Source organism: Pinus tabuliformis, chromosome 3_2 (assembly GCF_031772625.1).
Source record: "Pinus tabuliformis cultivar Carrire ecotype Pingquan chromosome 3_2, CPIR1, whole genome shotgun sequence".
NCBI classification, from domain to species: domain Eukaryota; kingdom Viridiplantae; phylum Streptophyta; class Pinopsida; order Pinales; family Pinaceae; genus Pinus; species Pinus tabuliformis.
The window spans coordinates 101688689-101713832 of NC_142302.1; the positions used below are offsets into that span (position 1 = coordinate 101688689).

The 25144-nt window shown below is 39.5% G+C and overlaps 1 protein-coding gene across 1 annotated transcript in view; it reads left to right on the forward strand.

Moving 5' to 3' along the window:
• Positions 1-24932, forward strand: part of LOC149180045 (protein TIC110, chloroplastic-like) — a 207922-nt gene extending 182990 nt beyond the window's left edge. The window contains exons 11-15 of the mRNA XM_089415874.1: positions 21135-21351; positions 21674-21828; positions 22721-22846; positions 23161-24126; positions 24459-24932. Of these exons, the coding sequence (XP_089272000.1) occupies positions 21135-21351; positions 21674-21828; positions 22721-22846; positions 23161-24126; positions 24459-24704 (1710 nt within the window). The 3' untranslated portion in view covers positions 24705-24932. The remainder of the gene's footprint in view (positions 1-21134; positions 21352-21673; positions 21829-22720; positions 22847-23160; positions 24127-24458) is intronic.
• Positions 24933-25144: the final 212 nt, after the last annotated feature.

Below are 25144 nucleotides of genomic sequence, written 5' to 3' on the forward strand. Positions count from 1 at the left end.
AAATAATAAATACTGATTCACCCCCCCCCTAGTATTCCTAACAATTGGTATCAGAGCAGGCTTCTTCATACTAGCCTAACAGCTTGAAGAAGGATCCGCAGCCATGATGAGAAATTATGAAGCATCAGGAAAACCTCCTCTGTTCGATGGCACTAACTTTGGTTTCTGGAAGAAAAGAATGACTTACTACTTAATGTCCCTTGGACCTGAAGTCTGGCATTTTTGTCAAACTGAATACCAAGCGACTTCCACTCTTCCAACAGACCAAGACGAGAGGAAAGCCTACATTGCAAATGCAAAGGCCATGAACTCTATCACTAGTGGAATCATTGATTCCGAGTTTACAAAAATCATGCACTGTACCTCCGCCAAAGAAATGTGGGAGAAGCTAGTTGGCTTGTACGATGGAGACTCAAAAGTAAAAAAGGCAAAGCTTCAAACTCACAGAAGACAATTTGAAAGTTTGAAGATGGAAGATGAAGAAGATATTGCAGCATACCTCCTTCGGGTAGCTGAAGTAGTAAATTCCCTAAAAGGATTGGACGAAAAGGTGGAAGAAAGTACCATTGTTCAAAAGGTATTAAGGTCTCTTCCAGATAGATTTGACTCCAAAATAAGTGCTATAGAAGAAGCAAAGGATCTAGATACCCTCAAAATGGATGAACTCCATGGAATTCTCACTGCCTATGAAATGAGGAAAGGTGGCCCTAGCTCCAAAGATGCAGCATTCAAGTCCTCAAAGTCAAAGGAAGGGAAAGAAAGGAATGACCGTAGTGATGAGTCAGATGTGGAATCCGAATTGGCTCGATATGTACGAAAGCTGAAGAGAGGATCTAAGCTTAAAGGCAAGTATCCTCTTATCTGTTTTAAATGTGGTAAAATAGGTCATTATGCAGCAAATTGTCCTCATAAACATGACAATGATGATGAAGGAAATTCCAAAAGAATGGCACATAAAAAGAAAGGGTTCAATAAGAAAAACTTCTTCTCCAAGCAAGATGAGTCTGATGAGGATGAGTTTATGGTCATCAAAAAGAAATTAGATGAGGAAAGTGATCATGATGAAAGCCAAGAAGCATTATTCATGGCACTCACAGATGATGATGACTCGGGGCTAGAAGGAAATGTAGATGAACTGTTAATAAACGCCATTGAAGAAAACGAGAAACTACGGAACAAAATCATTTCTCTCAAAGTGGAAAACGAGGAAATAAGAAGGAGAGAAGATCTCTTGGAAGCAAAGCTTAAAGAAAAAGAAGAGACTTGTGAAGAACGCGAGGCCGAAATAGTATCTTTGAGAAAGGAGTTGGAGCAAATTAAAAAGGGTTGTAAAAGCTCTCAAATACTTGAGACTATTCTGAAAAATCAAAAACCTCAACATGATAAGTCTGGAATAGGTTTCAAAGGAGAATCCTCAAGCACTAAGAAAAGTGCGAAAAGCTATGCCGATGCACTTTCCTGCAATCCAAAAGATGAAAAAGTATGTTATCAAAAGTGCATCCCAGATTCCAAGAATGAAGAAAGAATTACTCCAAAGAAGAATGTGGAGTCGAATCATGGACACTACAGCAAATACAAACCTGTGCTCCACCAAGGGCCCATCAAAAATCCAAAGGACGAGGGAGGAGTAATTCCCAGGAAGGAAATCGACTTAAACCGTGGTTGCTTCAAAACCATCTTTCTTGGACACTGTTTTCACTGTAAAAACTTCGGTCACCAAGCTAGACATTGTATGGCTCGCAGAAGTGAAAAGACAACGCAAAAGGACCGAGTAATCAACTCATATGCCCCCAAAAGGCAGGGACAAATCAAAATCTTCAATTCATTTGATCCCTTGACCAAATTTGATCTGACTTGCTCTTTTTGCTACAATAATGGACACTATGAACAAGACTGCCCACTCAAAGGAAGAAAGACGAGTAGCAAGAACTCTGGCATGGACAAATGTGGCCTGGCTCTATTTGCCCAAAATAATGGAAACCAGTGGTTTGTGGATAGTGGGTGCTCCAGACACATGACAGGAGACAGAAGGAAGTTTATCTCACTGAGTAAAAAGGAAGGGAATGTGTCCTTTGGAAGCGGAACTGGCACAATTGCAGGAAGAGGAACAGTTACTCTGATCAATGGAAAAGGAAAAGCTCAAGATGCTCTGCTGGTTGACGGACTCAAACACAACCTTCTGAGTGTCAGCCAAATTTGTGATCAAGGACATAACGTTGTTTTCAGCACCAAAGACTGTGAAATAAGGAACTCTACCTCAGGGAAACTTGTGGCAAAATGGGTGAGAACACCAGACAACATTTACATTCTGAACAAGATTCAAGAAAATAAATGCTACTTGAGTCAGACAGATGAGAGTTGGCTGTGGCACAAGCGACTTGGACATACAAGCTTCGAAAATCTGATCAATATCAGCAAGATCAAAGCTGTACAAGACATCCCAAGGCTGTTCAAACCAAATCAAGCAGTGTGTGGTCCATGTCAACATGGAAAGCAGACCAGAACCAGCCACAAGACAAAGGAACACTGCACATCGAAGCCCTTGGAGATCATCCATGCTGATGTGTGTGGGCCAACTAGAAATCAAGCACTCCAAGGAGAAAGGTACTTTGTGTTATTTGTTGATGATTATACTAGAATGATGTGGATATATTTCATAAAGTATAAATCTGAAACTTTTGAGTGTTTTAAGAATCTAAAAGCCCTTGTAGAAAATGAAAAATATTAAAAAATTAAGTGCCTCAGAACAGACAGAGGAGGAGAATTTACATCAAACGAGTCCAGTAAGTTCTGTAATATTCATGGAATTAAAAGGGAATTCTTGGCTTCCAGAACACCTCAGCAAAATGGGGTAGTTGAAAGACGAAACCGAACAGTCCAAGAGATGGCAAGAACCATGCTATTAGCAGCAGACTTATAGCCTAGATTCTGGAGAGAAGTAGTAGGGACAACTGTCTACACATTGAATCGAACTCAATTAAGACCAAACTGTGATAAAAATCCTTATGAGCTATGGAAAGGAAGACCCGCTTTGGTGAAGCACTTCAAGATCTTTGGAAGCAAGTGCTTCATAAAAATAAATGATGGCTCACCCGGAAAGTTTGATTCTCGGGTTGATGAAGGGATATTTCTTGGATACTCAACACGGAGCAAGGCCTACAAGTGCTACAATTATCGACTGAAGAAAATTGTGGAAAGCATTGATGTAAAGGTTGATGAAGATCTTCCAGAAAAGGAAATTGAAGAACATGAAGATGACTTTCTCATTGAAGAAGAAGAACCTAAAGAAGAAGAAATAGATGAGAAAGAAGGAGAAGAAGAAGAGGAAAGAGAACCACCTAATACCCCATCAAAGATGAAGTATGTCCAAAAACATCATCCAGAAGAGCAGATCATTGGCGATAGAGATGAAGGTGTGCAGACCCGAAGAAGGATATCAATCACACCCAAGAGAAAAGTCATTGCCCTCCTATCTATGATAGAACCAGAAACATTTGCAGAAGCAAGTAAGGATCCTCATTGGGTAAAAGCCATGGAAGAAGAAATGTCCCAAATTGAGAAGAAAAAGACATGGGAGCTGGTACCTCGTCCAAAGGACAAAAACATAATAGGAACCAAATGGGTGTTCAAAAATAAAATGAATGAGGAAGGACAGGTTGTCAAAAACAAGGCAAGACTTGTCTGCAAAGGCTATTCACAAATTGAAGGAATTGACTTTGAAGAGACATTTGCACCAGTGGCCTGTATGGAAGCTATCAGGATGTTCTTAGCATTTGCTTGCTCAAAAGGATTCAAAATCTATCAAATGGACGTGAAATTAGCATTCCTAAATGGGGAACTCAAAGAGGAAGTCTACATGGAGCAGCCAGAAGGTTTTGATCTAACAGCAGGAAAGGACCTAGTCCGTAAGTTGAAAAAGGCTTTGTATGGATTGAAACAAGCTCCTAAAGCTTGGTATGCAAGACTGGATAACTATCTCCAACAACAAGGCTTCAAAAAGGGAGTGGCTGGAAGCAATCTATACATAAAGACAGATCAAGGTAAGTTACTAGTTGCTCTTGTTTATGTCGATGATCTGATTTTTGCTAGTAATAATGATGAAATGAGCCATGAATTTTCTCAAAGCATGGCAAAAGAGTTTGAGATGTCAATGATAGGAGAGCTGTCCCACTTCCTTGGACTTCAAGTATCTCAAACTAGAGCAAGATTGTGTATATCTCAAGCCAAATATCTAAAAGACATGCTCAAAAAATATGGAATGGAGGACTGTGCACCCGTGAGTACACCTATGACCACAAACTGCAAATTGAGCAAAGATGATGACTCCCCTCTAGTAGATGCAACTCATTACAAGTAAATGATTAGAGCCCTTCTATACTTAACAGCTACACGACCAGACATAATGCAAGCAGTAGGAATGGTGGGAAGATTTCAATCTGCTCCCAAACAATCTCATTTATTAGCTGTAAAAAGAATTCTCATATATTTGAAGGGAACTTCTGATTTTGGTCTTTGGTACCCAAAGGACTCAACACTGATGGTAACTGCATACATCGATGCTGATTGGGCTGGAAGTATAGATGATCGGAAAAGTACTAGTGGAAATGCATTCTTCCTAGGAGACTGTTTAGTATCCTGGCTCAGCAAAAAACAGTGATCCATATCATTATCCACAGTCGAAGCCGAGTATATTGCTGCAGCAGACTGTTGTTCTCAGATACTATGGATGAAGGAAGCTCTAAAAGTTCTCGACATATGTATATATCAACCGATTACTGTCTATTGTGACAACACAAGTGCTATCAATCTCAGCGAAAATCCAGTGATGCACTCAAGAACCAAACACATACCAATCAAGTATCATTTCCTCCGTGAGCAAGTAGCTGAACGAAACATCGTCCTGGAATATATCAGTACTAAGGAGCAGATAGCTGATATTTTCACACAGTGTTGCGGGGGAGCACCCCCCCCCCCTTCGAACCCGCTCCCGAAGCGCGCTCCGGGCGGGAGCGGCTCGGGAGTGGGTCGGGAGCGCGCTCCCAAAATCGCTCCCGTAAAAAAATTTGTGCTCCCTGGTCTGTGAGGGAGCGATTCAGGGAGCGATCGCTCCCGCGCTCCCGGAGCGTTTTTTAATGCCCGGGAGCGATCGGGGAGCGATCGCTCCCCGATCGCTCCCGGGCATTAAAAAACGCTCTGGGAGCGATTTTAAACAGGCCGGGAGCGGTTCGGCGGAAAAAAAATCCGCCGGACCCGAAATTTATAAAAATTTTAGAATTTTTTTTTTATTTTATAAGCCCAATGGGCCAAAAAAATTTCATTTCAACTTCATTGAGCAAGAGATTGAGAGCTGAGCAAGAGCAAAGGAGCAAGGAGCAAGAGCTGAGGAGGAAGGAGCCAGAGCTGAGGAGCGAGGAGCAAGTGCCAAGGAGCGAGGAGCAAGCCTGCAGAGGTAAGTAACTTAATCATTTAGTTAGTTTAGCTGGTTAGGTAGTTAATTTGGTTAGTTTGATTTACCTGTTTGAGTTTAAAGATCATGTATTTAAATTAAATTAATAAATTAAATGAATTAATCCCAATAAACTAAATTAATTTGCAGATTCAAGACTCAAACCCTACAAACATCAAACACCATGGACCTGGGGATATTTATTGGCATTTTCCTCTTCCTGGTCCCTTTTATGGTTATTATGGTGGTGGAGAGTAGGAAACGGAGGGGGCCTGAAACTGAAGAGGTGGATGAAGAAGCCGGAGGAAGTCAAATGGGTGAAAACCCCAGTGAGGAGGAGGTGGAGGAGGGTGAACATGAGGGTCAAAAAACTAAACAAGACCAAACTCCATTGTGGAAATATGTTCACAGGGCTGAAACAGGGAGAGGGGGTGGAACCACTAAATTTCATTTCCCCCATTGCAACACTGATTACACAGGCTCATACACCCGTGCTAGAAGACACTTCTGCAGGAAAAGGCCATGGGATGGAGACAAACAAATAGGAATCAAAACTTGTGCAGCGGTGTCAACAGCAGATAGAGCCAAATACATAAAGGAAGAGGAGGACGCCCAATACAGAACAAAAAGATCAAGGGGTTTCTTTGAACCAATCTCACCATCACAAAGAACTCCTTTAGCATCCTCCCAAGGCAGTGGATATGGACATGGAGGCACAGGGTCATCATCTTTAAGGCGTAGAACCATATCAGATTTCCTTGATGAGGGGTGTAGGAATGATGTGGATTCAAAAGTTTACAGGTTCTTCTATGCATGTGGGATACCATTCAATGTTCTACGCTCACCTTATTGGCACGAAATGGTTTCTGCCATAAATGATGCCCCTAAAGAATACAAGAGCCCTGGGTATGACAAGGCAAGAACCGTTGGCCTTGATCATGAAAAAGCAAAAATATCAAATTCTTTGAATAAAATGACAAGTTCTTGGACTGACAATGGGGTGTCCATTGTATCTGATGGATGGACAAATGTAAAAGGCAAGCCATTGATAAGTGTTCTTGCTGTGTCCCGAAGTGGTCCCATCTTTCTAGCTGCACATGATTACTCAGACAAGTTCAAGACCGCTATCAACATTGCAGAAGCATTGCTTGAAACAATTGAGCGTATTGGCCCATACAATGTCATCCAAGTCATCACTGATAATGCTCCTAATTGTAAGGCAGCGGGAGCAATTATTGAGGATAAATACCTGAACATATTTTGGTCTGGATGTTTGGTTCACACATTGAACCTTCTGTTGCATGATATTGTCAAAAACAAAAATGAACAATACCAATGGATTGGTGATTTGTACAAGAAAGGAAAAAAAATGATAAAATTTATTACAAATCATAGCAATACCCATGGCCTTTTCCGCAGTCACTCGAGATTGGAGTTGCTGAAGATTGCGAGGACTAGATTTGGTAGCTATTACCTCACCTTCAGGCGCCTTTTGAAGGTAAGAGAGGCATTAGCTAGCATGGTATCAAGTCCACATTGGCAGGTGTTAAAGGAAAGGGCTACAAATGTAGCTGACATGGCAGGTTTTGAAACGGTGGAGGAGGCCGCTCTTGATGGGCAGTTTTGGACAACTGTGAGACAGGTATTGGATTTCACCAAGCCAATTTATAACATGATTCGGTTTGCAGATACAGACAAACCAGTGATTGGCGAGGTGTATGAGCAAATGGATACCATGTTGGGGGAAATAAAAGACATTGTTCATAATAAAGATCCCAACTTGTACAAACTGATTCATGATTGTGTGTGTGAACGGTGGAATAGGCTTAACCTTCCACTACATTGCTTGGCGTATATCCTTACGCCAAAATACTACTCAGAATCTTGGTTGGGCAAACCTGCAGCAGGGGGTGGTGTTAGGACCAAACCCCATTTAGATCAAGAGGTAACTAGAGGATATCTAGAAGCATTAGAAAAGTTGGTGCCTCACAGGGAGGAATGTGCAGCTGTGCGCCTTGAAATAGGCAGATACTTCAGTGGCAGTGGTTTGTATGGTAACTTCCATGCAATGGACGACAAAGATAAATTTGATTCTCTCACATGGTGGGAAACATATGGCGGCCACGGACTTTTGCCAAAATTGGCAAAAAAAGTTCTTTCACAGGTTGTAAATTCTTCTTCTGCAGAGAGGTGTTGGAGCACCTACAGTTATATACATAATGTGAAAAGAAACAGGCTCAACGAAAACCGAGCAGAAAGCTTGGTTTATGTGCACTACAACTTGAGGTTGTTGAGCCATTACTGTGATCGGGCTAATGAAGATCCCACATATAAAATTTGGGACAATCACCCTGAGGACGACAATTTGGAGGATGGCATTGTACATATGGAAGAACTAGAAGAGGAGCTTGTACGGGATGAAAATGAAGCAGCTGCAGCAGCCATGCCACCTCCACCTCCACCATCCAGTAGCAGTTCTCGGGGCCCGAGTCTTGTTCCATTTCTGTCGCCACCTCCATCGACACCCTCGCGTGGAGGCTCTAGTTCTGGTCGTCGGTCTGTGCGGGAGACTCCTAGAAGACCACCACGACCTACTTATACTCCTGGAGACTCTCGTGGCAAGGGCCACTTGTAGATTTACAGTTTACTTGTCTTTTTTAGTTTCTATTAGACTTCAGTTTTCATAACTGTTGAGTTTTGAGTCCTTGACTCTTGACTCTTGACTCTTTCATATCATTATGACATTATGATATTTTTTGTAAACATTATATCACTGTGACAATGAAAATTTGAAGTTTGAAGTTGGGCCTTGGCAATTATAACTCATTGGTAATGATTGTGAATTATGAATATGATGCTTTGTGAAAGACTAAAGTTGTTTCATTTCATCTCATTATTCATGTTTCATTTTATAAATTTTTAACATTTCATATCATGTTAACAGTTAGAAGTTAGGACTTAGAAATATCTTCGATATTACTTCTTGTAATGGTTAAACTTGGCTTACAAGTACAACTTGTTACTTTGGTGATCAATGATGATAAATGTTATTGAATTTTCAATTCTGAAAGCTTGAAGTTGAAACTTTAATATTGAATTTGATGAATCATGATTTATAAGACTCAGTATGTTGCAGTTGTAATATGTATTTTACTAACTTGTGGACATGGTTGATGACGATTATAATTTCTAGATGATTGATGTGATATGGTTCAATGATCAATTTATGTTTTTTTATGTTTTTTATGTCTATTTCATCATTCTACATGTTTTTGTTGACATATATGTATCAAAAATTAAAAAATATAATATATATATATATATTTAAAAAATCGCTCCCCGATTCGCTCCCAAACCGGGAGCTTCTGGAAATGGTCGCTCCCGCTCCCGCTTCCGCTCCCGCTCCCGCTTCCGCTCCCGCTCCCGCTTCCGCTCCCGCTCTCGCTTCCGCTCCCGCTCCCGCTCCCGCTCCCCGCTCCCAAGTAACATTGTTTTCACAAAACCTCTTCCTCGAGAAGCATTCGAACATATGCTTCAAAATATGGGGGTTATTTCTTTATCATCCCTCAAGTTCATTCATAAAGATGCAGCAGGACAGGGGGAGCAGTTTGACAGGGGGAGTTCGTATGCATTCCTTTGCCATTGATGTCAAAGGGGGAGAGAGCAGAAGAATATTGCCATCAATAACAAAGGGGGAGATTGTTGGACACAGATTGTCATTGATGTCAATATGGCAATATTCAAGAGGAGGAGACAACCATCAGAGGAGCAGACGGAGCCAAGAGGAGCAAGAGGAGCCACATAGAAGCAGACCAAGCCATGTTGGGAATTTTTTCTAACCGTACCCAGCTTTGACTTCGATCCGACGGCGAACAATCTTCATACTAATCCAACAATCATCGCTTGCCCAAACAGAACGAATGTTACGTCCCGATAGAAAGTGGTTTTGTGAAAAGTACAGTTGACGCGTGGCAAAATTTTATTGCATCAGGTGAGATTTACGGAATACCACTTTCACAGCAAAAGCGGTCCGATGAGCTTGGTGGTTTTCTTCAGCTGTTTTTGTAAAAAATAAATGCGCAGGTGAAATTAATATTTCAACAAGCCAGAGGAGCCACACTAGAGCAAGAGGAGCTACAAGAGGAGCCATCGGAGGAGCAAATGCAGCAAACAGAGCCATATATGCCTATCGGGAGCATACACAGCTATCGGGAGCCTATCGGGAGCATACACAGCCATCGGGAGCAGAACTCACATAGATATATCCAGTTATGTTATCGAGCCTGTAAAACCCATGTATGCATGCTTTATCATTATCGGCGGTTAAAAACCATATAAATATGCATATAATGCAAACAGAGGCGGAAGTCTTGGTTATATATGCAAATACACCATCGGCAACAAAAACTATGCATATATATATGTTTAACACTATCGGAGGCGTAAACGGAGGCTAAGGCGTGTACATAAGCTTTAAAACTATCGGCGGATTTGAAACCTTATTCACGGAAGTGTTGAAGCTATATTGGGTCCGGCACACAATGTCGCATCGGAACTTCGGGAGCAGCGATACAGTGTCAAGTGGGTCATTGCGATTGTCGATAGTGATATCGCATCGGACCTCCGCCAAAGGTAGTCCCCGATTGCAATAAGCATGCGAAACTGACGGGCATATAAAACATGGTCCAATGCAATATCGCATCCGCAAGTGGATCGGCCCATCGGCCATCGGCCATTGGCGACTGCCGATTGCGATTACAAGGCGGACCCGATACAGGTTTAAATGCGGGTGAATTAAAATTTGAAGTCCGCCTTTAGCGCTTTTTCGCCTTTTTTTTCATATATTTCCTATGTAACTCAAAAATTCCGTGCGCTGGGTTCTGAGGCAAAAATACTGTAAGGAACAGTCCCGATAGTGCGGGAGACCGAATCATGGCGATTATGATTGGGATAAGATGTGGCTGTCTGTTAAATGAAGCGGCTCCAGTGTATGCCTGCGATCATGAGCAAAACAGGAGTGTTGTTACAATTTTGATATATGTATCCTGTGAATATTGGAACGGTTGGATAGATAGAGGGAACTGAAGTCCGGGAAGCCGAAGAAGCAAGCAAGAGAGGAGGTAACTGACAGGGTAAGCAAGCGTTGAGGAAGCCGAAGAGCTTGCGGAGAAAGGAAGCCAAAGAGCCAACGAGAAAGAGGAAATGAATGGACAGAGGCATGGAATGTATAAAAGCAGCAAAAACAGAGAACTGATGTGGTTATTGGTGTATGGTATAACCTGAGTTTGAGATAGTGGAAGCAGTAGAGGCAAAGGGGGCAGCAGAAGCAGCGGAAGCTGAAAAGAGTGCAGCAGCACACCAGTGTATACAAAAGTTGGGTTGGAGCCCAAGAGGTTGGAGCCTCAGAATATAACAGGATTGAAGTCCTTGGGAGTTGGTGCTCCTAAGTCCAAGATCTGTGTCTTGGCAAAACAGAGTTGGTGCTCTGGAGGTTGGAGCCTTTCTGAAGTCCAAGTTGGAGCTTGGCAACTACTCACAGTCAGAGATACTTATATTGTATTTATTTCATTGCACTGTCATGCGTTTTAATAAAAACATTTATTCCAGCTGTTGATTTCTGTGTTCAGTATATACATATACATATCTATATATGCTTTTGGCAATCACTGGAACGAAAAATAATAAATACTGATTCACCCCCCCCCCCCCCCCCCCCCAGTATTCCTAACACCTAATCCAATACTCTTTCAAGGAAGACGCAATCATATTGTGAAGAAGACAACCCTAATCCTCTACGCTGTCAAGGAAGACAACCCTCACCTAATACGTTGTCCCAAAGGTGACCCTATCTGCAGTTATGGAGATGCCCTAAATACACAACCATGGAAATGAATGCAGAAACTCTAGCCACAGGTCTAAGGAGAAGAGATGCCCTAAACTTGGTTGCTATGCTGCCTAATGGAGATGGCACCTAAACGCTGCCTTAGAAGAGGTGCTCTACATAGGGAATACCCTTGTTGTCATGGAAGGAATGCTCATTGAGATAAAGAAGCCACACCTTCAGCTATCCTTAACACTGTTCTAAATAAGGAGGCTCTATCTGCTGTTTGGATTGAATCACAGTCATGAATGATAGGTCCAAGTCTTATGATGAATGTTGTAACATTATAGATAGCATAACAGGATGTATAATGCAACATAGTGCACATAGGAGCAACAATGGGTACATGATGTATAGTGCAACATAGTGCACATAGGAGCAGCAATGGGTACAGGATGTACAGTGCAGCATAGTGCACATAGGAGCAACAATGGGTACAGGATGTATAGTGCAGCATAGTGCACATAGGAGCAACAATGGGTACATGATGTACAGTGCAACATAATGCACACAGTAGTAGTGATGGTGCAACATGGTGTAGCTTAGTGTTGCTGGACATAGTATGGTGCAACAATGGGACAAAATGGTAATGATGGACATATAGTAGCAACAAGAATGTATTGCAGCAACAGGATGATGAGGTATTGCAGCATGCATTTGGGGTGCAACATAGTGTAATGAAGAGCTCAACATAGTGCAACAGTACAGTGATGGGTACAGTCATGATTAGTGAAGCATGATGAGGTGCAACACAGTGAGGTACAACATGATGATGAGGTGCAACACAATGATAGGTGTAGCATGGTGATGGAGTCACCTTGGAGAATCAGTTGAAGCAACATGTCTTCAATTGAGTTCAGCTACCTCATGTATCATCTTCTTAGAGATGATCTGCGCTCTTATTTAGATAAGTCAAAGTGTTGACTTTTGTTGTATATGTACTATCTCTCTCTCTCTCTCTGCTGAACTATTGAAGAACATATAAGAAGAATTGATCAAGGGTTTCCCCACATTGGGGTTTGTCCCTGGTTAGCGCCACATCTTGTGTCCTCTTGTCTTGGCTTGTCTTCTGCAATTTATGTTTATGTTCTATCTGCAATTTACTATTATGCTGATGTGATTGCTAATTAGGAAAAGATATTGAGGTAATTGTGAAAATTGAAATAAATTGCTCTAGGCATAGAACATACCTAAAATTAACATTATGACATGGACAAGGACACTTGACATAAACCCTAGATGTCTTCAATGGAGACTTTGACTTAAAATAAATTGACCCAAGCATGAAACCCATGCTTTAATAAGTCAATTTCTTTAATAATATATATTTTTTCTTTCTTTTGATAAATACATTACGTCATGACTAAAATATAATTATGAAGACCGACACTAATTACATTCTTCAACACTTCTCCCATTATCCTTCCAATTGATTTCAATTTATCTCTAGTATATTTGATTTTTAAGAAATGATCCTACAAGGAATAGGATACTTGCATTTCAATTGAGAACAACGTATTTCAAAGTAAAATGCTTTATCTTTATATGAAGTTTCATGCATCTGTCATGTATTCCTCCACATGACACCTACATCACTACCATCTTGAACTTTGAGAAGTAGCCCATATGTTACTAAGAGCTTGATCAACATCATTGTCTCTTTGCCTCCTACTCTGCTTGGGCATCCACATCGATCTTACTTTGCACTTCTTTTCGCAATACAAGTCTCTCAAAACATTTGTATTCAAATATGGATAGCATCTTCTATCTCTATGATTTAAAATTATGACCATTAAACATTTCATTTTTGGTCTAAACTAGTCATTTTCAAGGGACTCTAAAAAGATTTGTATTGAAATATGGATAGCATCTTCTATCCCTATGATTTAAAATTATGACCATTAAACATTTCATTTTTGGTCTAAACTAGTCATTTTCAAGGGACTGTAAAAAGATTTGAAATAGAGAATAAGCAAACCCTACTGTAGATCCACTACTCGGTTTTCAAGGAATCTCAAACCCAAAAATATTGTTTGAATGCAATTTTTTACTTTTCAAAAATTACAAATAGCTATGTTCAACAAAATGTATTTCTTTTCAATAGTAATTGTTAACGATCAAATCAACAATTTTGCTAAGGTCCTGGCAACCTGCTGGATGGGCACGCGTGGGTTAGGGAACCACTATCACCTCAGGTCAAGCTTCCATTATATACGCCAACACTTGCTAAGTGGCCAACAAAGGAGTCCCTAAATTTATCCCAAATAACTCTGGTGCAAGACCAGTTCCTTATATGGAGTCACTTAAGGTGGAGGTGTTCACTTATACTTGCTGCCTAGCTGTAAAAGTGTCACTGTAGTAGTAGAAATATAAACAATAAATATTAGTAGCCAAAACTCACTGGAAATATGGTGTGTAACTTATGGATTTTGGTCTACACTAAAAATCCTAACCAGAAAAATAATTATCTTTCAGTTTAGGTCACTGGTTAAGGAGGTATGGCTCAAAACAACCTGCTGTCATGTGTAGCAGCCTATAAGGTTTGCATAAAATGCAGTGATAACAACCTGATTTGGTTGTTCCAACCACCCTACAGGGGCCTTAGCACCTTTAGATGGTTAATCTAGTGGAGTGTTAGCTTTCTTAAAATCAGCTATCTAATCTTGTGAATTTTTACTAAGTAAAGAGCGGAAAACCGAACTTTAACTTTAATCCACAAATATGTTGAGTTTACTAATTATCATGCAATTAGTATAAGGAACAAATGAAGACAAACACACTGGAAAACAATACACATCAAATTTACCGAGAAAACCCCAACTGGGGAAAACCTGCAATCTTGGTGTTTTTATTATTCAGGGCAACAAATATTTCAGAAAGAGATTACAAAATGAGGGAAATACTTCCCTTTTCCTCAGCAAACCCTTTGTGGACTGGTCCGCACACTTCACACCAACTCAACCTTTATTTTGTGCCCTGTACGAGCTCGTACAACCTGTATAACCTCTTCTACGCACTGATTTCAACCCTTGGAAGAAGTCTACGAATTGTTGGAATTTGTATGAGGCTGAATCAACCTCACTTCTCCTTCTAATTCACTGATCTGAAACCCTAGCGCTGAGCAGAATACTCTTCTTCTTAGCTGAGCTGAACACCAAGAACTTCTAGTGCATAATGACCAAGTTTTGCACCCTTTTCACTCTTAAAAGTTGACCTGGGCCCGCCATTGCCACGAAGGGCTGAGATTAATCTCCTTGGACGGTTGAGATTGCTCTAATTTTTGAATACAGGAAAATTCAAATTTTGCGAAGTAAAAAACAATAGAAAAAGTGAAATCTGCACTGTTGCCCCACCTGTGGGTCCTTCTGCCAAATTTAGTGCAGTGTGCACTTGGTAAATCTCGCTGAACCCTTCCTCCTCTAAGTTCGTTTAACACTCCCTCTTAGAGAGTAAGGTGTTTTGAACTACACCTTGTTTGTCCTTGAAATAGACAAAGCTCCCTCTGGGCAAAGCTTTGGTCAATATATCTGCTATTTGCTCCAGAGCTGTGGGGGAGCGTTTCCCCACCCCACCCCCCCCGAATCTACTCCTGAAGCATGCTCCGAGTGGGAGAAACCCTGGAGCTTCTCACAATTTGTTTTTCGCTTCCTAGCTTTTTGTGCAATTTTTTTTCGCAAAGACATTCCAATCGCAATTTTTTTCAAAGAAACAAGAATTTTGGAGTGGGGCAAACTAATATTCAAGCCTATGGCCCTAGTATTGATATGCAATTCATCGTAATGTTAAATTCTTAAAGTAAAAGTGACATTATTTTTAACATTACCATGAAATGACTAAGGATGTCTAAGAGTGGTTTCGACCTCATGGGATTTCATATGGAGAAAGTAGAATTTTAGATCTCAATCAAAATCCAACAGACTTATCATTTTTTCAGGATTTCATGATTTGGGGGGATTGCAATGTTTCCATTGGATTTTGTCATGTGCTATGGTATGGAATTCGTATTTAACCAAGAGTACCAATCCCTCTATGTACCTCGATGTTAGTGACATTGGTTGTCAAACTCCTCTATCATGACCCTACTAAAAATGTACCCATCACTCAAACAAAATCTTGACTTGACATGCTATGTTTTTTCTATCTTTATGTTAATGCTTAGAGGGTGAAATTAATGACAAAGATGCCAAGATAGGCAATGATTTTGATGATATGTAGGTATTTGTTGTAGCATGATTTTTTTGGGTGCTAGAGGCCATCTAGTGCTTATTTGTTGATATATTACACGATGCTCTTTTGGCTATGTGCACCCTTACATGCTATATAAATGAGAACTTGTAATTTGTGGACCTATGGTTGATGAAGATTATAACTATTAGATGAATGGTGTTATATGGTTTAATCCATGTTTTTATCTTTTTTATCACTTATTCATCATTCTACATGGTTTTGTTGACATATATGCATCAAAATATATATTATATAAAATTCACTCCCAAAATTGCTGTCGACCTGGGAGATTTTGAAAATGTTGCTTCCCACTCCCGCTTCTCGCTTCCACTTCCGTTCCCAAAAAACTATGGTTTTCTCTGCTGTAGGAATGTACTAAAGTCTAATATTGCCCCTCTGAACACAGTCTCTTATATGATGGTACCTGATCTCGATGTGCTTGGAGAAATCATGGAACATTGGATTGTTAGAGAGCTTAATGTGCCAGGATCCAGGTGCCAGGATCAAGTAATCTAAGTCAAAAAGATGAAGCATTCAGAACTTGGATCACAGTCAAAAGAAGAAAACGCAGTACCTCTCACAGTTTCGATGATAGGCACAAATTGGGTGTCATTACAATCTCTGTCATACCACAATGATCTCAATAACTTATAATCTGGAGTAGTATAGGTGCTTGGTGCTGGACAATGCTAGAAGGTCTCAAAGGAGATCTTTGAAAAAGAGATTTCAGTTTTTTATGCTAGTCAACTCAAGCAAGGATCTACAAGTCAAAGTATCTAGGATTCTACACCGGCAAGGAGCATCACAACAAGGCCACAAGGATATACAATAAAATCACATCAAGTTGAAGATCACCCGGAGGAATTATCAGCGCATCTTCAACATGATCAAGGTGAAGATTTTATCTTCACATGTCAAGTAAGTATTTTCATTAATCAATTTGGTAAAATGACTTCATAATTGCAAGGAGATCTATAGGTTGGATGGGTCATCAAAGGTCCTTGCATGGAATAAGGAGGATTGTGATTGTCATAATCCTCATAGATAAGAGAAGTCAGTGAACATATCAAGGTCTCCTTTGAATTCATGGGAGGGAACTCTTAAGGTCCTCTCATCCCTATGTAGAAAGAAAGGAGACATAAAAGAGATATATGAAACGATAGAAGATATACTCTCTGAAATGCAGTGAAGAAGGTCATATCACTTAGACCTGATTGAAGGTATCAAAGAAAGAAAGAAAGAATATCTTCATGAGATCTCAATTGGGAGATCTAGGAGAGATGATAAGAAGATAATCATCATTGTTCTATTTGATAAGCAAGAAAGGAAATGGAAGTTTGATCCTCAAACAAATAGTATAGCTAAGATTCAATGCTATGGGAAGATTATGAAAAGAAAGCTCATATCGCCAAAAAGATGGAGGAAGCTGAAGAAAAGGGCCCAAGAAAGAGGGAGTAACAGATCTCTACTATGATTGAAATGGTATCCCTCACAAAAGGGTCCTAACATAAGATTTTGTTATAGATATGACCATGATAATTAGATGCATCGTGGCATCATGGAAACATTAGAAACAAGAGCTCGGAACATCACCATGGGAATCATGAAGGACAAAATCCATGGTAGTCAAACATGAATGATATAGCTCTTGGGAACCTCATTGGATATTGCAGGAAAGGAAGAAGTCATCCAGGACAAGGCTCATCATACATCAAGTCAAAAAGGGAAGACATCTACCAGATGGGGAGATGTAAGATCCTCAAGATTCTCTGATGGAATCCTCATCAGAGGATTCACTAATATAGAGAGGAAGCAAGTGTTTCATCAGGAACTGCAACTTATGGAATTCATGGGATGATGGTATAATGAAGCAAATCAAAGATTGAAGATCTTTTCAATCAAGGAAGTTGCTGGGAGAAGCCTAGATGACCTAAAGGTAAAATGAGGTATGTATGTTTGTATTTAATATTGTAATGTCATGTCGTATGGTTGCAGGTAACATGGATCATTACTTCTATCTTGAGAAGTATGATCAAGGAAAAAGAATCTCCTCCTCTGAAAGGATGCAGGAAGACATAAGTCGCACTAGATGAAATCAACATAATATGTCCTCATATGAAGTATGAGGTGGTTGACTACAATTAAGAAACTCTGATTTAAAGCTCTTGGAAATGAATGTGTGAGGAAGGAAGAGATCGTGAGATATGCAACCATGATGAAGGCAATCAACATCCAAAAGACCAAGAAGATTTGACTAAGAAATCTCCTAGAAAGATATGAAGACTCTGATGGAAGTCTGAAAATGGAGACCCTTGACAATGGATATCTTTGGGAGATGTGTCAACATGTATGATGTTGATACCTATAGGAAGATGTCATGATGAAGAGCCATCTCGAAAGGTACGATTTGATTTAATTTTATGTTTTGATTTCTTGAGTAATATCTGGATGAGTTCATGCAGGGCTACTAGAACAAGAGTTGTAAGTACAAGTACAACTAGCATTCATGTGGTGGATGGAAATTCCTGAAAGAAACATGATGAGGAAGAAGTAGCCATATGACGAAGGTTCCAGATATGTATCAAGAAGGCCACTTTCCATGAAGAAAGGAATGACATGATAAACCAAGAAGGAAAGTGATCGATGGTTGATGCCCTACAAGGAAGAAGCTCAACTGAAATTCATGACATCAAGGAAAGAAGTTGATCAAGCAACTAAAGGACCCACGAAGAAGAAGCTGCTAATGAAAAAGGAGAGTCCCTTGTTAAGAGGGAGCTCTGACAAGTCCCTGATCAAGAGGGAGCTTGGATTGGGTCACCCCTGATTAAAAAGGAGTGACAATTGTGTTTTTCTATTTCATGTGTCATGCACTAGACCAGGACTAATAGTCGTACGTCTTAGTGAAGGCCATGAATAGAAATGTAGACACATGATGAATGTATCCTCCCTAATTGAGAGGGAGAGATAGACACAACATTCTTGTCTTCACTTAGGAAGAAAGAATGGAGGATTGCATAATCATCTGGCATCTGATGCTCTTTGAGGATGTGTAAGGCATCGAAGATAAGAGTAGGCAAGAGGACCGATATTCTTTGAGGGCTGGGAACCCAAGATAAGAATAGTCCTAGAAGGTCATACTCAGTGAACACCCAGCTAAGTATGTACCTTGAGAGACAATGATGAAGGTGTCTATAATCATTGGTCTCGCTAACATTGTAGCTCATGATCTCGTGGAGAGAGGGAGCTGTTAGTCAAGGCCTTGCACTATGACAATGCTGGTTGATATGATGCTATACAAATGGGATTATTAATCCGATTCTTCTTATGAGAAATTCTTCAGATTGAGAATGACCAAGTACCATTATGAATACCTCCCTAGATAAGAGGGAGTGTTGAAGAAAGCATAACTAGGTTTGGTCTTCATAAATGTAATTTTGATTTTTGTACTTGTAAAAGAAAAGAAATATTATTTTTGTAAATTGTAAAAATGAGTTTCTTGCCCATTGCATAGGTCTAACATGTGTGAAGTGCTATAGGAAAGTCAAAAAGTCAAAGAAAATATTGAAGAACCCTTCTTGGGCATATATCAAATGTATATGAGTCAACCTAGTGTCTAGATCAACCCTCCAAAGACAAGCACAATCCTCTTGAAGAAGTCGGCCAGCAAAACAATGTAAAAACTAGTCATGTCAGCTCAAGAAAGGAGACACAACAGTTCACTGTCATGTCGACTTAATATATGGGTCGAACCACTATAAATACCCAGCTAGGGTCACCACAGAAAACACAGGAAAACTTGGACTCTCTGTAATTTCGTATGGGTACAGGAAGCTCAGAAATCTCGGACAAGTACAGGGGTGCAGACATCTCGGATAAATACAGTGGGACAATATTTTCGGATGAATGCAGTGGTTCAAAATCTCGGATGAGGAGAGTAGTTCTATGTTTCTCGGATGGTCATCATGATCACTGTCTCGGTATAAACAGTCTCGGCATAATTGGTGATGAAGATCTTGGTGCAAGGAACTCTCAGTCATACACACTTGGCATTACTCTCTAGACATAGTCATAGTCTCGGCATGATTGTGACCTCACTGTTATACACTCTTGGCATACCAAACACAGTCATAATCTCGGCACAATGGCAACCATGGTCTCGGACATAATCTTGATGAAGACAAGATCTCGATGCAACTTTCATATGTATGTACATACATATCTCAGTATAGAGACCTCGTTGACATGATGATCTCAGTGAGAGTGCAGCAATGATCTAAGTGAAGATAGAGCTATGGTGCAACAGTAATGATCTCATTGTTATGATGAATATCTCAGTGATGGTGTATTGATAATGACCTCAGTGAAGCAGCAGTGATGATGATGATCTCAGCAGTGACAAAGAAGAGGATTGGTGTCTTGGTCTTGGAGTGGACTAATAGGTCAAGGGTCATGGTCTTGGTATTCGTCAATTGGAATCTATATAAGAAGAATTTTGTGCAGGTTTTCCTCTCAAAGAGTGGGAGGTTTTGGCCCTGGCAGAAAGCCAACATCTTGTGTTCTTGTCTCTTTGTTTTGGTAGCTATTTGATGAACTAAAGAAGACACACTCTAATATTAAAGATTGTGCTAATAAGAAAAATTAAAACACCTCACAAATAGTTATCATGGCAAGAAGAATCTTATTAATCTAATTGCCCTAGATTCTTCAACACCTGCAACCCCAGTATTCTATTTGTAGATAGTCTCACAAATTCTCTAATTTGTCAGTCTTATTTTTGTTATTCCTCTGCAGCAATTGTTGATGGATAGGACTTGACTTTCCCTCTTTATCTTCTGCCTGCTTCTGTATCTTCTTTGATCACAGTGGTCCCTTGGCTGCTTCACTCTTTTCCTTGGATTCTCCTTATGTTGGCACTCATACTGTGTTGTGTTTACGTGCACAAGCATGGACAGGGGTACATACAATGAGAAAGAGTGGATTCGTTCATTCATTAGATGATGCAATGTCTTATTACATAGTAGGAGAAGAGCAGTACATTACATAACTACCAAATATCTTAGTAATCACTGCATTAATTAGCACATTAAATGCTCATTATTGCATCAATTTATTAGTTAGACTTTATTTGTCATCTATGTCTTATTCCAAATACCTCTATGACCATTATCCCTAACAAGCAGAGCTGATGAGTACGGTTTGCTATGAGTTATCAATGAACGGTTGTCGCACCTTAATTATTGTTTACATTGCAAATCATCTTTTCTTTAATAACATGTAAATCTAGTGTAATTCATTTCTCTTTTATTGAAGTTGTTTTTAATTCTTATTTAAGGTAACAATTTCTCTTTTATTTTTTGTGTGTGTGTGTGTGTGTTTCTATATATATATGCTTTTTTTTTTCCTTTTCTAAATCATGGAATATGCATATTTATTATTTAGTTTCCTGAAACAAGTTCAAGTATGCATATGTGTTAGTGTTTTCTCACACTGGCTCGTAACTGTTGATTTCATTTATTGGAATTTCCCTGTATGCTGTTATGGTTATTGCTGATGTAACTCACAGGTTGGTTTGCTATGTAGGTTTCTGCATTGAACCAGCTGAAAAATATATTTAGCTTAGGAAATCGTGAAACTGAGCAAATTATGTTGGAAATTACAACCAAGGTATATCGAAGAAGACTTTCTCAGGTTGTTAGTGGGGGTGATTTAGAGGCTGCACCTAGCAAAGCAGTCTTTCTTCAAAATCTTTGTGATGAGCTGCGTTTTGATCCAAAGAAAGCTAGTGAAGTGCATGAAGGTATTGCAGTGGCCTAGTTTGATCTCTTTGAAATTGAAAGGATTGTTTTGTGTTCATTGACATAATTTTCATCTTATATATTATGAAACCATATAAGGAAAGATACAGCAAGGTACATCTTTGTATATCTTCCTTCATAAATCATAATGAACATGGAAGAATTGAGAGAACCTGGTTAGTATGATGTTGGCTACTTAGATTTCGTAAATGGATAGTGGAATTGTGGATAGTTAGTATGCATGCTTTTGTCTTATCAATCCTGGTTTTAATGAAATCTGTACCATATATTAGTAAGCTTCATCTGCATGGCTGTCCTTGCCAGATATATACAGGCAAAAACTCCAGCAATGTGTTGCTGATGGCAATTTAAGTAAAGAAGATGTAGCGGCATTACTGCGTTTGAGAGTGCTTCTCTGCATTCCACAGCAGACAGTTGATACTGCACATGCAGATATCTGTGGCCGTTTATTTCAGAAGGTGACATACCTTACCTGGTAACATGGTTATGTACATTTTGTTTTTGTTTTAAGGTGGTTTTGTTTATTATGTCTTTGTCTTGGAAAGAATGATGGACAGTAATCATTGGTATTTTGTCATGATATCATATTTCATTACTTGGTGAAGTATGATATAGAATTTTATGTACCGGATGAACATATTATCTGGAGCTTAGGTATAGTTGGTTATCCAATACGTTATCCACAATAAGCTTGATATAATCCATCTAGACATGCTTTTCTTCCAAACATGCCTTTTTCAGGTTGGATATATGCATGTTAAGTAAAATGAGGTTGGTTTTATAAGCACTCTCATGTCATTTTAATTACAAGAGACATTTTCAAGTCTTCTCTTGATGATGGTGGTGAGATGCTTTATGTCATGTTTCCTTACCTAATTCTAGCTATAAATTCTATAGACACTCACTTTGGAAACTGTGAATTATTATGATAAGATATAAGATGGGCTTCTAATGTAAGACTGGTATTAGGAGCTATAAGATTGTAATCAAATATCATAATCATCTTAGGAATCAATATTATTGTGTATTTTTGTGTTTTGAACTTTTGGTAGTTTTCTCGTATGTTTTAGTTGGCTAGCTCCCCTAGAGTTTTTACTGGAAGTTATTTTATTTCAAGAAATCAGTACCACAAAACATTTCCAGGCAGACCTTGTCATTGAGCCCTCAAATGTTTGGGCATTATATAGCCGTCTTTTAATAATTTCAACTGTTTTATTAGCTGGGTTCTTAATCTGTAGCCTCTGATATGGACAGCTGCATTTTGTTCACTAGATATGAGTTGTGTATTGTTGCATTGTGTACCAAGGTATGTGTTGGGGTTGAGGATGCCATGTTTCTCTTTTGGTGCAGGTTGTTGACGAGGCTATTTCTGCTGGCGTAGTTGGATATGATTCTGAAATGAAAGCTAAAGTACATAAGGCTGCACAAGGTTTACGCCTTACGAAAGAGGCAGCCATGGCCATTACAAGCAAGGCAGTATGTCATTGCTAACTTGTATTTACTTTAACTCGTAATCCCAATAGAGTCCTATCATATATCAATTCTAGAAGAGTAGTTCTTGTCAATGACCCACTTTATTTTGAGTCTTGACTTCACAATTTTACTTCCTTTTACTCCTTTCTTGACTTCCAGAAATGCTGGTTTCAGATAGGGTGCATCATTTGTTGGATGGGTTTTCCCTGGGAATTACCTTTTGTAGTCTCATGACGTGCATGAGAACGGATCGTATGGTTGTCGAGCAATCCAAATTTGTAATATATTTCTGTTTACATGACTTTATTTTTGTGTAGGTTCGGTCAGTTTTTGTGACTTATGTGAAGAGGGCAAGGACAGCTGAGAGTCGAACAGAATCTGCAAGGGAGCTAAAGAAGATGATCATTTTCAATAATCTTGTGGTTACAAAATTGCTTGCTGATATAAAGGGGGAGTCTCCCGTTGTCTCTCCTGAACCAGCAAAGGAAGAGCCTAAACAAGATGAAGAGGATAAGTGGGAATCACTTCAGACATGGAGGAAAACAAAGCCTAGCAAGGAGCTTGAGGACAAGTTCGGGGCAGAAGCCCAATCTGAGATCACTTTAAAGGATGATCTTTCACTCAGGGACAGAACTGATCTATACCGGACGTACTTACTATACTGTATTTCAGGTGAGACTACTGGATTGCCATTTGGGACACAGATTGTGACAAAGAAGGATAACAAGGAGTATTTAAGACTGGGACAGCTGGGAGGAATCTTGGGTTTGACTTCTAAAGAAGTTGCTGATGTGCACATAAGCTTAGCTGAACAAGCTTTCAGACAGCAAGCTCAAGTGATTCTTGCAGATGGACAGCTTTCAAAGGCAAGGATAGAACAACTGAATGAGCTTCAGAAACAAGTCGGGCTTCCTTCAGAGTCAGCACAAAAGGTAATTAAAAGTATAACAACAACAAGGATATCAGGTGCAATAGAGGCAGCTGTCAGTCAAGGGAAAATGACAATTGGGCAAATTAGGGAATTGAGAGAAGCGAATGTGGATCTGGATAACATGATCGCAAAAGAGGTTCGGGAAAACCTATTCAAGAAGACTATTGATGAAATATTTTCTTCTGGGACAGGAGATTTCAATGAAGAAGAAGTATATGAGAGATTTCCAGCAGATCTTGGAATTGATGTTGGCAAAGCTAAGAGAATTGTTCAAGATCTTGCTAAAGAAAGATTATCAAATTCTCTGGTACAAGCTGTAGCATTACTACGACAGAGAAATCTATCTGGAGTGGTAAGCAAACTGGACAACACTTCTCATTTTTCCTTATTCTTGTTTTATTTAATATTTCTAATTTTCTATACATCTCATGTTGTCAGATGTGAACATGATTCTGATTTCTCTCATATTCCAAGATCTAAGCTGTGCAAATCACTTAATTTAAAGTTGAAAATCGGAAGAAATAAAATTCTGCATTTTGTTAGAAATGATGTAGTTTTGGCTGGCATCTCTCTCCTGTGTTTTTATTTATATTCACGTCTTATTTTTTATTTCAGCAACTTTTAGTTCATGTCCTCTTGAGATTGAACTGCTATCTAGCATAATGATGTGGTGTGTTTCTGTAGGTTTCCTCTCTTAATAACTTACTGGCGTGTGATAAGGCTGTCCCTGCTGAACCATTATCATGGTCAGTACCAGAAGAAGTTTCTGATCTTTTCTCCCTCTACCTTAAGAACAATCCATCCGAAGAAAAGGTTGCTCGCTTGCAGTATCTTTTGGGCATTAATGATTCCACAGCTTTATCACTAAAACAGTCCGTGACGGCTGGCGCATTCACCTTGGGAGTCGAGGAAGAAGAGTTCATATTTTAACATTATTGTAGAATTATATGTTATATTCTATTTTATTCTCTTCTTGGTTGGACATTATGTAGGATTTACATTTCAACTTTGAGTAGTCTTGATATATTTGACCATTCTAGCCAATGAGGCATGCGGCAGCTTTTTTTCCTTTGATTCTTTTGTTTTTCTCATTTGCTTCCGAAGCGAAAGTGTAAGCGGGCTTTTCATTATAAAATAGATAAGCTTAATGTTTCGGAATCCTTGTTATTATTTTTTCCATTGTTTTGCTAATAGGAGGGTGAATGGACACAGTGCTAAGGATTTCACAGTGCAGGTTAAAGGTTATTGTAGCTTGGATTTAGAACCTCGAAGTGACAATGTCTCTGCCTAATATGCCATTTAAAGGGTAAATATAAACTATTTTTCTGTTACTCTTTTCAAACCTGGAATTTTTACCAGTTGCAACTCTA